At 44.2% G+C, this 17,577-nt stretch overlaps 1 protein-coding gene across 1 annotated transcript in view; it reads left to right on the forward strand.

Annotated features, from left to right (window-relative positions):
* Positions 1-17,577, forward strand: part of LOC125320465 (urea transporter 2-like) — a 40,631-nt gene that overhangs the window by 12,647 nt on the left and 10,407 nt on the right. Inside the window, exon 2 of the mRNA XM_048292835.1 lies at positions 16,143-16,335. Coding sequence (XP_048148792.1) covers positions 16,170-16,335 — 166 coding nt within the window. The 5' untranslated portion in view covers positions 16,143-16,169. The remainder of the gene's footprint in view (positions 1-16,142; positions 16,336-17,577) is intronic.

Below are 17,577 nucleotides of genomic sequence, written 5' to 3' on the forward strand. Positions count from 1 at the left end.
TCTTCAAGGTCCCTTCCAACCCAAACCATTCTGCAATTCTGTGATTCCACAATAGACACGCTTCTGTTTGGTGCTTTGAAAGATTCCAAATAGTAACAGGCTACACCTACAGGTCTCACAACATGTTTGGGAATATGCATCAGTTGAGATCCACAGTGATAATCACTGGCCAAAATTTGCTTAGTCCTTGAAAAGGCTGTGGTGGCAGAGACCTTCACACAGAACCCACTGAAGTCAAGAGAAATTGTTCAAAATTATTTCAGTGGGGTTTACATGTAGCTCACGAAAATTTGATTTCTAGGGCTGTTGATCTGTAGCCTTCCACAAGCACTAATTTTACTGACATATCTTTAAATGTAGTTCAGCTATGTCTTGGAAAATTTCAAATCTGCCAAGTCAGATGGATGTGCTGCATGCCGTGGTCCACAAAAATGAAAGGCCAGCTATTAATCGGCTTTGCCTTCAGCTTGGTGACTTCAGAAATGTCCTTCTTGCAGCCACAACATTTAATTTATCGAGAGATATATTTGGATCTATTTATTTCAAGAACAAAATTCTCTGGTTTGCTGCCATTTATTTTATAAAAGAGATAATAAAAATGTAATGAGTATGGAGATTCAAAAGTGGAAATGACACGAAGAAAGCAATAATCATTAAAATAAAAATATAAACAAGTCTATAAACCAAACCGCCAAGATATTTGCCACATATAATGTAACTTTTATACCTCTTACTTCATAATGCATAACTTTACAAGAAAATTAATTTAATGCTTTTGCTAACCTTACTCAACCCCAATCAAGTAATAGGTAGCAAGAAAAACAATTATATGCACACACAGTAAGCTTTCATTTAGTTCAAGTGGTGATTCAAGTATTTCAATAGCATAATAAAGACCTGAAACCTATTTAACCAATAGCAATACCAAAATCCCTGAAACTAAGTTTTTCACATGAGATTGCTTGGATATTTAAACCCACTTAAACTTCTACAACAGGGCTTTTGTGAGATACTTATCTGTGCTGACCTCTATAAATTTCATCAGGTACTTTAGCCATGATACAGAAATAAACTTTACACACAGCAGCAGTCTTGCAGGAGGGACAGGACTTTTGGCCAAAATATGCTGTCATTAACAATGGAGAGGATCTTGGGTCCCAGTCTGAACAGGCAGGAGGAAAGGACTGACACTCATCAGCCCACCCCTGGGAGGATCACCCACAGCAGAGGGTTTAACCATGGCAGCTCACCCCACAAGCCCAACCCCACCTCTGGAAATGTTCAGGGCCAGGTTGGATGGGGCTTGGAGTAACCTGACATAGTGGAAGGTGTCCCTGCCCATGGCAGGGGGTAGAAACGAAATGGTCTTCAAGGTCCATTTCAGCTCAAACCATTGCGTGATCCTGTGATCAGAGCTAAGCCCTGCTTGGGATGGCAAATCGCCACCATACCATCCATGGGACATCAAGACACCTCCCTTGGTGCTGGAAGAGGTTGTCAGCACAGAGGTGAAGGGCTGAAAAGCTCTTTAAACCCCCATCTCCCTCCCTGAGGTCCAGCCCCAAGCTCCCAGCAGTGTGACTCGCATTTCACTGCAGAGGGAAAGGCTGAATGATAGAGGTATTGAAGTGGGTAGGTTAAAATTGGGGCATTTAGTCCTTACATCTACTCAGACATAATTGGCTTAATTTTCCCTGTTGTGAGGCCTTCCTGCCTCCTGCTGCCTTCAAAAGACATCAGACTGCACACACAGAGATTAGAAAATAGCACTGACTGTTAAAATGTTTGATTACAGATATTTCCATAATCACAAGCAAACATGTCAGACTTAAATGATCCTACTCTTAGGCTCCCCACCTGTAAATCATGAAACAAGGCACTTCATGCACTTTTCAGAAGCAAGGGCAGGGTTGTTTCTAGAGCTGACTGAGGCCTTAGGCAACAGAAGTACCATGCTCAGAAAGTCCAGGGATAAGTAAGTATATGCTGCATAAAATATTTTAAGAGGCTTTCAGAAGCAGGAAGAGTTTCTCTGTACTAATAAATCCCTGAACCTGAAGGTTTTGCTGCCCTTGAGTTCAGCAACACGGCTGAGATATCCGCAGTCATATAAAGTTTGCAATTCTCTAAGCAGCTTTGTGGATAGCCAAAGGCGAGATCTACAAACCAGTCATTATCACAATTCATATCAATTACTTTTAAAACTGAAGAAAAGCCAAAAGCTTCATCTCAGTAGGTGGCCTGTTCCAGTGCCCAATCCAGAGAGGACAACAGAGCAATCCATGAGTCCCCAGACTTCAGCGGGGCTTGAGCAGGGACTTCATGCCTTTGAGTCACGAATCCTGGAGCTTTGGACAGATCCTGATCGTCAACCGACCCCACTGGAACCAGAGAATTCAGGCACTCACATTACTGCAGAAAAGCATGAACTTAATACAGGTCTGATAACATCATGATGCCCCCTTCAGCCACCCTCATTTTCAGCTCAGAAAACAAGTAAGACATTCTTCCATGTTTGGCTGGAAAACTAAGAGAAGTATTTTCTGATCAAGTCTCATCCCAAAACAGGAGCAGCCAGGAACCAGCTGCCAGCAGAGGTGGAGCAGCTCATTGTGTCTGGGACAGGAGTCAGGGAGAAGCAGCTGCCAGGCTGGATGATATTTTGGCAGGCTGAATGCAACCCACAGGTCACCTGTGCTCTGCCTCGTGCATGTCCATTTTCCAATGAGTCAAAAGTCCCTTGCACCAAGTCACTACTGGAGGAAGGTCTCAGGAGCAGCCACCTCCAGCAAGAGTCAAGGACAAAGGCAGGAACAGCAGTGCCCAAGGTCCCCTCACACCATCCCCTGTATCTGGCTATGAATGACTGCTGAACTTCACAACTAATTCCCTTTTCCATGTTCTCAGCTTCTTGCACTACTACAATTTAAAATACTTCTCTCTCCCACTACCTCAACCGGCTCATTGATATGTCAGTTGAGGAACATGTTGGCAAATTGGATGCAAATGTTTCTTCTCCTTTCCCTACCATGTCCAAAACATACAGTTACACCATCCTGAACTCACATAAACTCCCAACTGTGTTTATTTCAGAGCTGTAAAGCTGATTTGACTGTTTAAATTGATACAAGGAAGTAGAAACAAATCACTTTACAGCCTCCAAGATGGCTTCTGCTGCACAAACATCCTTTTTTTGCCTCAGGCCTCAGAAATTCTCTGCCAAAATGGGTCTGAGCACAAGTCATGTGGATGAGTTATTCCTAGCACATGTCTTTTAGGGTTTTTTATACTCAGATCTTTTTAATTTTTTCCCTCATTTCAATTCCAAATATCTGATTTTCTTTAATGATTCATATCCTTATTAAGGACCTTGCCAGTATCCATTTAAACCAAATGATGCCTTCTTGAATGGGTCAGGTGGTCCAGAAGGCTACAACTTTTTCCTCTAGTAAAATCTATAATGAGAACTGTGTGAATAACTGATTTTTTTGTTTGTTTAATGCTCGAACTGAAAAACTATGAAAAAAATTAGTATAGAATGGGTCTTAAAACTGTTTCATTTTTCTCAAAGGAATGAAAACAAGCACAAAAACACAATAAATGTTTTATTGCAGTACTTTCCTCCTTTGAAAAATTATCACTGAATTTAGCTAAACTAGGCTTTAAAACATGCAGACTGTAACTCTTTTATTTCCCCTTTCTGCATTTGATCTTTTTTTATTTTCTTCTGACAAAGTACTCTGCTAAATACAGCTGTTACTTCTGGATGTGGAGTGACCTGAAACAGCTTTTTTAGCAATAAAAGGCATCTTTCTCTCTAAAATTATTCTTTTGTATCCAAAGAGAGAAAGAGATCTAACCTTTTCCTCTCTGATAGTGAAAAACTAAGTGTTTGCTCATGATGGGGCACGGGAATCAGCCATGGGATTTGACTTGTTCTGTAGCCATGGAAAACATAACCATGGCACAGAGGTGACATATCTAATGTCAAGGGCAACATTATTTAAAGTGTGTTTCTTCACACATGATTTCCTGGAAACACAGGAAATCCCAGAGCACCCTTGTGGAAAGGTATTTTGGTCCACAGCAAGGACCCTGGGGTCTAACCCCAAGTCTAACCCCACCTCAGATGAGGTTCAGACTAAAGGATTTAAAGCAAGTGGAAGCAGGCCTTGGCTCTTCCCTTCACATCAGGCAAGCTTCAGCCTGGCTTTCCAAATCAACTTTTCATGACCTCCAAACTAATCCCAACCTTTGCACTGGACTCAGTACAACTGGCAAATTTATATTGTAAGCCTCATTAAGCCTCCTTTGGTCTCATAAATCCTATATTACCCAAGAACTGGCTACGCAGAAAGCACTCAGGGTCGCACAAGCCTAAGAGTGTGGCATTTAAATAACTCACACTAGTTAGATGTTTCCTCCACATAGCTGGAAGCCTTCATTGAAACAAAATGTTGCATTTTGAGCATTACAGTAGAACCCAGCACTAAACCTAACCTTGGCTGCAGATAAGGCATATTCCTCAGGGTGAAAATTTACTGTGAGTAAAACAAGCTGATGCAAACTCTGTATTTTCCTTCACCAGCGTGCCAAAGTTCAGCAGTAAGGTTCTGCAATGCATCCTTCAAATCCTGTAAAAATAACTTCTACTAATAATACAGAGAATGAAAAAGGCATAAAGCAGAACAAGAGGCTAGAGCTTAAAGTATTCAAACAAAGTGATATCAATGTTCTCCATCACAGGACTTTCAAATTTGAAAATAAGTGTAGCTCTGTAGCCACCAGTTTCATAGAGGTTATCCCTGATATAAGGGCAGGAGTACATGCCAAGAAAAAATTCAGAATAAGGCAGCCAAATCTACAAAGCAGCACACAGCTTTTCTCTATGAGATGAACAAAATTCAACCCTAACCATCATTCTGCAGTAACTCATTTTATATTCATAACCCCACCTGAACACTATCTTCTTACATGCTCCTACAGCTAAACAAAAACTAGTAATACAACATTTTAAAAAAAGCTCAAACTGCACAAATCATGAATCAGTTAGACAACTGATTTTTTTTTAATTTTAAAAAATCTTTAATGATTACATTTCAATTTTAAATTCCAAATACCTGCCTCCATGTTCTTCCAAATCACTTCTGCACCTGCAACTAACTCCCAGCCTCAGGCAGTGAGCTCTGTTCGGCCTAAAGGTGATCCCCAAAACGGTTTACCCACCCAGCTATGAGAGTGAACCCAATGTTATTCACACACACAGGGTGAAATTGGGAGTACCTTACTCAGAGACACCAGTACCACATTTCTACCTCTTTTCCACTTGAACAACTAGGTGTTAATTGCAGAAATTGGCTATGACTTTGTCTCCACTTCCCTGTTTCACAGACTCTAATCAGGTCCCTATATCTCACTCCCTCCTTTCCTCTCCTCTGGAAGAGCCAAACATTGACCTCCGCTGGATCTCCAGACATTTTTCTCTGGAAGCTCAAACTGAACACGTCTCCAAGCCTTGTCTGGGGAATTCACAGCACTCACACTTGCAAGTGATACACAGAAGGAGATCTGGCAAAATGCTCTTTCTTTTTTGTCTGCCTTCCCTTTCCTCACGAATGTGGACATTTTGCCTAAAATATACAATTACATAGATTCTGGCCTCATTTATCCCCTGTACAATGGGTACTAACCCCATTCCCAACATTAGCTGTGGACCGGGCATCCATTGGCCCCAGCTGCCAACACAGCCAAGTGAAATGAGTGAAAAATGCCCTGTGTACAAAAGAAGATAAATCAATACACTGGGATGTGCTAGGCTAAATTTCCCAAATCTTAACCCAGAGACTGTTTTTAAATCCATAACTCAGTCAGTCCCCAGAAGATAGGAGGCAGATTCTGATCTTAGTTCAAGTCCTGGACCAGGAGCATGTTTGGAAAGAGGGGATAGCAACACCTGCATCCATGGTTAAGGCTGAACCTTGGAGAACGCTTGACACAACTCCAGGCAGCCTCATAATGAGCCAGCAATGTCCCCACTGGCCTCACAGCCAGAGGGCACACTTGCGTGTGATATTGTAGATAAATAATATTATCTTAAAAAAAAATAAAGCAAAATTAAACATTTTGAAAGATGTAAACTTAAAAAAAAGATTATATCAGTTTAATTTTTTTCTGGTTAGAAGTTTCTGTAAAGGAACAGGGTTGTTCTGCAACAGCCCTTCAAAATCTTCCACAAAAGGAAGAGCAAGAGAAATCTTGTTCCTTCCTGCAGTAAACAAGCCCCAGCTTGCAAACAGCACCAGAAACATTTTTTATGTACAACAAGAAGAATCCAGAGCAGCTCCACTGAGACTGATAGATATGACTCTTCTCTTGTTTATATAAGTGATGTTGTATTAACTGTGGAGGAATAAGACCTGAGATGACAGTCAGACACCATCACATAAGCTTTTATCTGCAGACCTCACTCCTCTCCATCTCTGCCATCTTAGGTCTGATGAAAAGACCATTAACATTAAGAGAGTCCCTTGCACTGCATTTCTAAAAGTCATAATGCCATTTGTCCAGTGCATAAACACCAATCCCATGGCACAGGAGCAGCTAAGCTGCCACAGGGGTGTGAAGACAACACCCCAAATTAGAGAATCCTTAAGCAGTTTGATTTGGAAGTGACCTTAAAGGTCTTTTAGTTCCAACCCCCCTGCCATGGACAGGAACAACCTTCCACTAGACCAGCTTGCTCCAAGCCCCATCCAACCTGCTCCTGAGTATCCTGCAACACACCACACTGTCCCATTTTATTCCAGTAAGTCTGGAGTTGGCAGCTAGGGAAATTTGTCCTGTCATTTACAATCTTTGAAGTGCAAACTTCAGACTCACACAGAACAGAGAGCAGAAGTGATGTCTGCGTTTTCAGGTGAGCAAAGCTGCAGACTTCAAAGGTTCTGCATTAGTCTGTGAAGCCTCTTAAAGATTGTCACCTGAGTTTATCAAAAGCTGGCAGAAAACGCATCCATACATCCAGATAAACGTATTCTTTGATCTGAGTGATAAAAACAACTGTTTTTCTTCATGTAAACTCCTTTTTTGTAAATGTTTATGAACTGTGGGAAATTATGTCTCTGCCAGAATTTAAAATAAAGTGATTCAATGGGTTTGCCTTACACTTACCATTCATTATGCTCACAAACATTGCAGAATCCCAATGGAGTTTTCAGGGAAGGTTCACGATGTTGTAGTTACCAGGGAAACACATGATAAATTGTTGCTATCTAAAAAAGAAAATCCCCATTAACTTTCTATTAAAGAGCAAGCAATGTGAACTATATGGGGAAATGCCTTTACGGTTACCATATTAAAATGCTGAGTGCTTTGTCCCAAGATTAACCAAATAATGGCCAAGCTCTGACATTTTAATTCACTGTGAACAGCACCTAGCATTTTACAGCCTGTGGTTTACCATGCATTGCTAAAGACACCCCAGTATTCAGCTGGATCAGCCCAGGAACAGCAGACACCATGTGATTGTACTTGCAGTTAAAATATTTACAGACAAAGCTTTGCTAAGATAGGCTACAAAAAACCAGCAGGGTATTTCACACCGCAATGAAGAGGCTTTGCCAACTCCCCAAGGCTTGTACAGGATATCCAACCCCAGATGAAGAGCTTACAGGTTTAGAAACAAGGAAACTTTGCATAGAACAAGCACAGTTTCTCAGTGTATGTTAACATCAGTCGTTTGATCTTGGAGCACAGGTGTTGCAGATCACCCATCACCTGTCTGCAGAGCAGTGATGGAGTCATAGATGCTCCAACCCTGCCTTGCCCTGATGTGAGAAAACCACATGGGACCACCTAAGCAGCCACACAGAAAACCAGAAAAGCTTCCTTGTTCAAAGCCCTCTTTGAGCTCTTGCAGATTGGGCGGGCAGCTGAAGCAGGAATCATCACCCTTAACCACTGCCCCTTTGAAGGAGCTAATGTCCCTACCATCTTTTGTTCAGTCCCAGCTTTTGAGACTGACCACAAGACTGCCTCCAACCTTACTGAAACATGAACAGGCTGCCTAAAATCACCTTCAGCAGAAGCCAAATTAAATCTGCCTTCTTCCACACTAAAATGTCCTAAGGCACATTTCCTTCCCTGTCCTCTCTTTCACACCCATCAGTTATAGTACCTCAGCCCAGCAGAGGTATTAGCCTTCAATAAAGAGCAGTAATTTCTCTGGCAGCTGCAAAGTGATTCACATTTGGCTGCCCATGACCATCACACTCAAGCCTTACAGAGTAAGACCCTGAATCACTATAGTGAGTTAAAAGGATTTATTCTCATTTAAGAGGTCACCTCTGAATTGATGAAAGACATTCAGTAGCTGGCTTACCCGAGTTTCCACTGTGAATTAATAAGAAAGCAGAGACATTGTCGTTTCTTGCTGTATTGTTTCCACCTCACTACTTGCTGGATTAAAGAAGGCTTTAATTTCATTGGAGCTCGTGTTAAGATGTCTAAACTTTCCAGCACAGGAGAGGAGCTTCAGAAATACTTCTGGCAAGTAGAGGCAGTGTTATGGGATGTAGGAGTTAATTCTTCCCCCTGATGAGACGGAGCAGTGGCTGGTTCTGAAAATTAAGACATGTAGCTCATGGTCAGTGTGGAGGAGGAAGACAGGGGGTCACACCAAAGTTACACTCGGGAAGATGCTGACACAACAGAGTGGGTCTAACCACCAGGACAGGTCCTGTGCTAAAGGAGAAGTGATTTGACAGGACAAGAGGACACAGCAACTTTTCACAGAAAGGGTTGGTAAACATTGGAGTCCCACTCCTGGAGGTGTCCAAGGAGCAACTGGATGTGGCACTCAGAGCTCTGGTCTGGGTGACAAGGTGGGGATCGGTCAAAGTTTGAGCTCAATGACCTTGGAGGTTTGTTCCAACATTTATGATTCAATGAAAGAATCCGCAAGACTTAGACACAGCCTGGACATGAGGCTCTAGACCAAACTGAAAGAGCAGCGAGAGCTGATGGTGTGTGACAGCAGAGAGAAAGAGGAAAAAAGTGGGGAAGGGAAGGCACAGTGATCCCAGAAGCACTGCTGGCAGGGCTTTTCTTGACATATCTGCAGGCCCATTCCTGCTCCAGATCAGACAGGAATGTCTGTCCCTTCTCTTGTAAGAAAAGGCTGGTCCTGGTGATGGTCGCAGCTCTAAGGCCATAACACTCTAGAGAAGGGAAGGATATTGGGTTCTCTCTGAAGGCAGGACACACACCCAACCTCCCTTCCTAGCTGTCAGGTCACCTGGCTGGTTTCTCATACTATCCAGAGGCACAGCCTTAGTTGCATGTTTGACATCACACGGCTTCACACCACAGATTTAGCCCTAGCTGTAAATCAGTGTCAGCAGGATGCAAAATAATGGAACAAAAGCCTCATTTTATTCTGTTGACCTGTTTTCTTTTTCCTTACCTTATTTTTACTTTTACTGCTTTGCTTCTTAAATCCTTTCCTAAAACAAGCAAACCTTTTTTGTTTCCATTTGCAAAGGATAAAAAAAAAATAAAAGGAGTGAGAGAGACACACAAACACAAAAGCCAAAAAGAAACAGTGGAGAGGTATGTGTTATTGGACAAGTGTTTAATTTATGGAACTTGGCCGGCAGAACAAGAGTTTGAATTGTACTTCAATAAGTGGAGCTCTTAGAATAAATGTGGCTTGTAAAATTGTTTTACAGTCTGCTTTGCCGAACAGCCAACACCTCATGGAAACCTTTGAAAAATATTCTGTTTAGAAGCTACAGTTTTTATATTTCATATTTTCTCTATTTGTTTTCCCCTCTGGTTTTATAATTGAAACCTTATGCAGGAAAACAGGATTTTTGTGTCTTAAAATATCTACCTGACCTGACTATTTTTATTATTAAAAAACAGATAGCATTTTAAAAATTCTTCACATATGAGGCACTCAGTTCAAACATGAAGGTGTCCTTGTTTGATATCCCAGTGAGCTACAGAGTTCCTGAATAACCTTAGGACAGTCATTTAGCTGAGACTCATCACCCCTCTCCCTGCATACACATGGTGCAGCTGTGTGCATCTGAGCTGTCTTTCCCATTATAGACAGAAAATGTGACAGAATTTGGGACATGATTCATCTGTGTAGGATGGGAGAGGATGAATCATGCTCTAGATGCATACATTGACCAGCTCTTCACTGGAAGTCAAGATGCTCAGGTACAGACGTCCACACTGCACATACCAACCCTCGTAGGTCCCATCTCAATCTCTCTGTGTCACTAAAAGGATGAGGCAGACACTTCTGGAAGTAAATCCATCCCATCCCAATGATGATGTCCCACACAACTGCGTGATCTTCCTGGAGATGATACCAATCATTCCATGCCAGCCATGGAGAGGTGACATAGATATAAGCCTTTAAATATTTATAGGGAGTTAAGAGGAACAGAACAAGAGGTAGATAATGTATTAAAAAGAAATTCTTCCCTGTGAGCGTGGTGAGGCCCTGGCACAGGTTGCCCAGAGAAGCTGTGGCTGCCCCATCCGTGGAAGTGTCCAAGGCCTGGAAGGTGTCCCTGCCTATGGCAGAGGGTGGGACAGGATGGGCTTTAACATCCCATTCAACCCACCCATTTTATGAGTCCATGAATCCCTTTCTAGCAACACCGTTCAGGAGACCCGTGGTAAGGAAGCCAAAGCCTCCTCCTTCGCAGTTACACACACAGTGCATGTGTGTGTGTGACTGTAGGTGTGCAGACAACCCAAATACAAATGGTGCCAGCACAGCTTCTACCACAGACATGAGTAAAATCCATTAAATAAATTCTGTGCCTCTGCTGCCAGAGTGGGAGACACTGCTGCAGCAGAGGGGGAAAGAAGAAGTCGTAAACTTTTGCCTTGGAGCAAAGTATTGCATTACATAGTACAGAGACTGGGAAAGACACAGAAAGACCACGTTGTAAAAGCCGATTATCTAAATAAGGATGTAAGAATCATATTTAGCCCCATTAAACTATCCCAACTGCTAATTGTTGTAGTTGTGCTTGCTGTACAAGCAGCACAAGATATGGCAGAACTGCTCTGGGATGTGGCTTCATTTAATGCTTGTTGTAGGAAACAAGGTCACTTGCGCACCTTTTTTTCCTTTTGGGTGTTTTTTTGTTTGGTTGTTTGGTTTTTTGTTCTTTTTTTCTTATTTTAAAGGTCTGTGGCTGAGGGTTTTGTACCTACTCTCAGAAACAGTGTTGCATTCATCCTTAGTGACTGTTTTGAAATGCCCTGCTTTATTCATTTGCTTTCGACATCACAGGTTGATCCCTGGTAGAGCCTCACTTGGTAAAGTCATTACGACTCAGCCAAGCGTTCTGTCACCATCCCAAAGTTTTTCCTCTAGCTGTACATGGTATTTCTTCTCTATTCCTTTATGTCTTCTTATGAGAGAAATGTGCTTTTGCAAACTGTTTCTTTTCAAGGCCCTGGTGAGGCCACATCCCTTGAAGTCAGCGTGTTTTCTGACTGGGCTTTCAGCACAGAAGGGGAAAGATAAATTATCCAGGCTTGGCTTCAGGTACCTTAGCACAAGGCCAAGCTCCCAACACAAACAGCAGCCCTGTAGAGAAGTTGGCTCAAGGGTTACTCATCACCCATCATGCTGGTCATGCACCATCTCACTGTTCTGACCAAAAAATTGGTGGTTTTGTTCTTTGCATGAGGCCACCAGGGCACTGTAAGCAGCGTGATGATGCTATGCTTGGAACGTTTTCTTTAGCAGCACAAGCCAAAGAGAAACCCAGATCTTGATCTTGGAGGCTTAAAAAATACACATCTCTGTGCTGTCAGCACCCTGCGCCTCAAAAGCAGGCTGCAGCCGCTGTCTGCTGGGGGATGAGCAGGCACAGGTAGGTCTGGAGGTGAGTCCTAACCACCTGGCACTACCCTGTAGTCTGGAAAATGTTCTTAACAAGCAGGACTGCTCATTACCACACTGATGAATCGGTGTTTGCTAACAAAAGGCCCTTTCTCAAGGAATTCCTCATCAGCCCTAGGTGTGCCATAAGTGATTCAGGCTCTCATTAGCCTTAATTAGATAATTGTTAAAATGATTTCTCTATTATTCATGCAGCCTGTACCACTGAGCACCAGCCCATCGAGAGACTGACAGGTGCTCTCTGGGAAGAAAAGGTGTTTTTCCAGGATGAAGTGATCCTGCAGGGATCACTGTGCCCATCACAGCCCTCCAGGATCTTACCCAGCTGTTGCAGCCCCTCGGGCTGTTCTTATGTAAAGCCCCACAATTCACCACAAAAGCTTTCAGCATCCCCAAATCTTTTTTTTTTTTTTTTTTTTTTGGCACTACTTCTTTCGCCCCAAATTTGGTAATTCTTCAGCCTTCTCCTCCAGCCATGTCTCAAGTTGCCTTCCCATCTGAGGAGGGTGAGTGTGCTTCATTCAAGACAAGATTGAGTTCCCTCCAGTCCATAAGAAGAAAGCAAACAGGAATCATAAAAATGGTCTAGTTGGTCTTTCTTTCCTAGTCCCAGAACTTTGATGCCCAACTTGATGTAGATTACAGGGTGTTACAGATGGCTCAGTGATTTAAAAGCACTGGCCTGGGACTACAGATCCCACTTCCAAAAACTTCAAGGTTGACCTTGGCAAAATCTCTTAGGCTGGAACTTTTCTTGCCTGCAAACAGGCCTCTAAAAGCTCAGCCACCAGGCTCCCTCTGCAGCCAGTGGAAAAAGAGAGGCAGAACACCCTTTTTTTTCTTTCGTTTTTCGCAGCTCAGCTAGGTATATTAGGTAAAAGAGATACCAATCACTCTCTGGAGAGACTAGTTTCTCTCTCCAGAGAGGAATTGACTGGAAAGGGGTCTAATATGACAATATTGCCCTTAACCCCTGACAGTTAAATGATGTGAGCAAGACAAGAATTTTAAAAATACACAGGTCCCACATCTCAGTTTCAGAGGTAATTGAGCTGTGCAGTCCTGTTAAGTACAGGATTTAGAAGCTCTGAAGTCATGTTTCTGCTTTGTAAAACCCACAAGTAATTTTTCCTGGTGGGGTTTAAAATGAGCATAAGTTTTCATGTGCTGTGATGACTTAGACACAACCTCTTGGCATTAATTCTCCCTGCTGCTAACAGCTGTACTGCACAGCTCATGGTGGTTGCTGTTCACAGCAAAGGGACCACTCACCCTTCTTTTTTGAGGCATCCCTAAGACTTCAAGACCACAAGAGATGTCCCAGTCTCCTTTACATGGATCCAGTGCAGCTCTCTGAGCCCACCTCACCCCTTGAAATCCTTTGGAAACACTCCAGGGAGAACATGAGCAAATAAACAAAGTAGACAGAATCATAGACTTGTTTAGGTCGGAAAAGCCATCTAAGACCAGCAAGTCCAAGAATAACCCAGCACTGCCAAGGCCACCACCAACCCACGTGCCCAAGTGCCACATTCACACAGCTTTTGATCACTTCTAGGGATGGTGATTCCAGCACAGTGCTCACCAGAGGGTTATCTCTGTTACCAGATCAATTGCTAAATATGACCATTAACCTCTGGAGAAAAGCACCCTTCAGGACAGCCAGGTGCTGGCCTGGCACTGCTTTAGAGCCTCTTCCCTGCTTCTGCTCTTGATTTCAGACCCCATGTCCCTCCCAAAAATTATTGGGTACCCTCACTGCAGCACCCAGGCTGTCCATGGGAATACCAGGAGCTTTCTGTTGGCAGCTGTGGGCTGAGATGGCCTGACTTCCAGCTGAAGGTGCCCAGAGCTACACCCAAGGAAATTACCTTACAAAGCCCCAGTGCTCATGGGATACATCCAGGCAGAAATATCTGGTTTTCCAGTAGGACCTGGGCACTTCTTACCTCAGGGGGATGTAAATTCCCAATATCTAACCACTGCAAATTCCCTCAGCCTAGAGGACACACAGGAGGAGAAGAGGAACTCTAGATCAATGTTCCCTACACCAAAGTCTTCCTGGCTTGCCACAAGGAAAAGCCAAAAATGGCTGTTACCAAGGCTGCCTCAAAATGAAAACAGGGACTGGACTCAGCTCTGGCCGGAATCAGATAACCAATCAAAAGAATAAAGAGGGACAATAAAACCACTCCCTCTCTCTTCTTTTGCTCCTTGCTTGTTCCTGCACTGAGCACAGCTTTTCAAAACCTCAAAACCTCCCTGTTTACAACACCATGAAGAACCCCTGGGCAAGGGCTGGAGCGCCTCTGCTCTGCAGCCAGCCTGGGACAGCTGGGGATGTTCAGCTGCACAAGAGAAGGCTCCAGGGAGAGCTCAGAGCCCCTGGCAGGGCCTAAAGGGGCTCCAGGAGAGCTGCAGAGGGACTGGGGACAAGGCATGGAGGGACAGGACAAGGGGGAATGATTTTAAACTAAAACATGGGAGATTTAGGTTAGATATAACGAAGAAAGTCTTGGCTGTGAGACTGTGGCAAAGGTTGCCCAGAGAAGCCCTGGCTTCCCCATCCCTGGAAGTGTCCAAGGCCAGGTTGGAGCAACCTGGGATAGTGGAAGGACACCTGCCCATGGTAGGGGGTGGAATGAGATGGGCTTTTAGGTTGCTTCCAACCCAAACCATTCCCTGATTATCTGATTCAAGGTTTGTAGGTGTCTATTCCTTGCATAACCACAAGTTGTTGTTGTTGTTTTAGACCATTTTCTATCTTCTATAATCCTCCTCCCTTAGGCTCAAACAAATGAGTGATGCTTGGGTTTGTTAATACGGTTCCACACAGCCTCTCTTGCTGGTGCAGCCCTCCTCAGGCTGACGTCGATGCTGAAGGACATCCCAAAGGCTCTCGCTGCCGTGGGGACGAGCTGCCGGCAGAGAGAGCCAGAGCATTGGGGAACAGGCGCCGCGCAACGTGCGTGCAGGGCTGCGCTCAGCATCGTGCTACCAGGGGCGGAGGGAAAGCAGCTTTTGGTGCTCAAGGACCTTCTTCTGAGAGCATCCAGGGCCACCGATACTTTTGCCATCTGCCCATCAGTGTCCCTCTCTGCAAAGCAGCCTTTCCTGCAGCCAAGCATCCCTTCCTGCTGCTGCTGCAGGCTCCAACGCTGAGAGCCAGCCTGTCTGAGCTACCCAAAAACAGGCTCCCACCAGAAGATGGTGCCTATATTCCACTAAACAGGGGGCAAGCCCTTCACAGCACAGCCCACTTTGGGGCAACACCTAGAAGAAACCCAGCCACACTATATCAAAATCACCAGAGCAAAACACACAGCTGATGCCAGGCTCCCTCAGGCAGTGGGGATGAAATTTTGATGGTGTGACCTGCAGTGTACCTCACCAGGCTGCAGTGCAGTGTATTTGTGTATTTTCTCTTTAGGGTTTATGTGGTAATAGACTTTTTAATGAGCAAGGCCCTGCAAGTATAATTGGAAGATTAATAAACCCGTACTCCTGCTGAATATTCACCTGCTAACTAAGGAGCACGCAGCCCTGAGCCAGTGTTCTTACCTTTGTCAAAAGCCACATGTGGATGCTGATTTCTGTGCAAAGCTTTGATGCTACCCCAGGCTGCTCTTGATGGTCTATCAAAGGCAGATGTGGAATGAGGAGCATCACAGGTTTCTGGTGATATACAAAAGCACCAATTCAAAACATTAAAAAGGACACACAGTTCAGCCTCTCCTCTTGTACTTTCTTGTCCCCTACTCTCTGCTGCTGTCCTGGCAATTTGCATTGCTTCCCTCCAGCTCACTGCTGGACAGGTATCAGCAGGCTCCCTTCTCAGCACCTGCCACTGTAGGTACACTCAGGCAAGCATGGTCATCACACAGGTACTACTCAGTTTTTTGGCAGATGTCAGGTCCCTTGTCCAACCAGCAGCTTGCCACGGGCTGTATCAGGAGCTGGAGTGAGGGTGGGGTGCTGCAAGGCACCCATGCCACATCCCTCTTTCCCCCTGTAGCTCCTTGGCAGCAGCAGGGTACTGCCTGGTCCCCATCACCACTGTAGCACACACCACTCCCAGCTGTGGATCTGTCAGATCCCTTTTCCATAAACATCTCATCTTTGATAAAACATATCACTGGGTTCACAAGGTTGTCAGGCCCCAACCCAAAAGGCTTTTCTAAGACTTTGTCTCTGTGATTTACAGTCATCCTTTACCATCACCCAAAAGAGGATGGACCTCGGTGAGATCGTTGTGACTGAACATCACAGTGAGAGGGAGCTCTACGAGAAGGAGATGCCAAGAGCCCAGGACCTGCCGTGGAGAGGTGGAAACTGGATCCACCATGGCTTTGGGTATCTCACAGGAGAAATGAAGGAATATGGAGAGTGGATGAAAAGTAAGCAGAAGGAGGTGTTTGGAGGTCTCTGGCTGGGGATATCCATATTTCCAACAGTACTCCCAGTGAAGCGTGTTTCAACCCCTGAGGCAGACCATGGTCCAAGCTCATTGCAAACTCTGGCCTTTTAATTATCTCACTCTCAGAAAGAATCTTAATCAGTTACATGTCATTATTATCACCTCACATGGCGATGCCCAGAATCACACATCAGAAGTGGGGGATGAATCTCATCTGTAACTGCCTTGGATCAGCCACTGCCTCTCATCCACATGTGGGCTGATGATGGGGAATTGCCTCCTGATAGAGGCAGAGACTCTTGAGTTCCCAGCCTTGGGGGAGCAATAAGCACTGCGGGTGTTACAAAGCCATAAAACAGATGCCAAGACTGATCTCAAAGGTTCACTGTCCAGACAGGAACAATGCATGAGCAGACAGTCCAATTACTGGCAGCGAGGGTTTGAGAGGCTGTGTAAGGCTGTGGGCCCTCTGTCAAGGCTAGGGTTGTTAGCAGTACAGCTCCAGGCCAGTGTGATCCCCAGACACAGGAGAATATCTCCTCCTTTCTCTTTACTCCAGTCGTCCACACTTTGTAGACAGCTTTTCTTACTCCATGTTCTGGAAAGCTTTGGCCACTGTCCTCTGGTTATATTTGAGTTTTTGCAGATAATACTTGTGTCTGAAACTAAGTGTATTGCTGATGCCTGTTGCATCAGCACCAAATACTAATAAATATATAAATAATAATACCTCAACACCAAATACTAAATAAAATTAATTCAGACAAGCCTGGTCATTTTACTCTAAGGAGCCCCTTCCTCCTCCTCCTCCTCCTCGTTCCTCCTCCTTAATGCTGCCTGGAACGAGTTCTTAGGAATAAGTCATTGCCCATATTCAGAAAGAACCCTCGTACCTTATGCTGCATCTAATGAACAATCTAATTAACACAATTAATTTCAAATCTTGAAGAAGATAAAAGTTGCATATGCACATTGCACGAACATCTGAATATCTTGCGCATGCAAGCAGCTCCCCTTTCCCGTCCATTCTCTTTGTACCATCCTTTAATAACAGACAGTGGTTCAGAAATGGTTGCAGTTTTCCCTGAGGAGAGGCAGAAGAAAAATTCAAGTCAATTTGCAGAAGGAGAACCAGCTTCAAAAAGTTATTGCAGTGGCCTCATCCCATCTTCCCCCTGCACTCACCTGAGGTATCTGTGCTTGGTGTCTGTTTGCTCTGCCC

This window comes from Corvus hawaiiensis, chromosome Z (assembly GCF_020740725.1).
Source record: "Corvus hawaiiensis isolate bCorHaw1 chromosome Z, bCorHaw1.pri.cur, whole genome shotgun sequence".
NCBI lineage: Eukaryota > Metazoa > Chordata > Aves > Passeriformes > Corvidae > Corvus > Corvus hawaiiensis.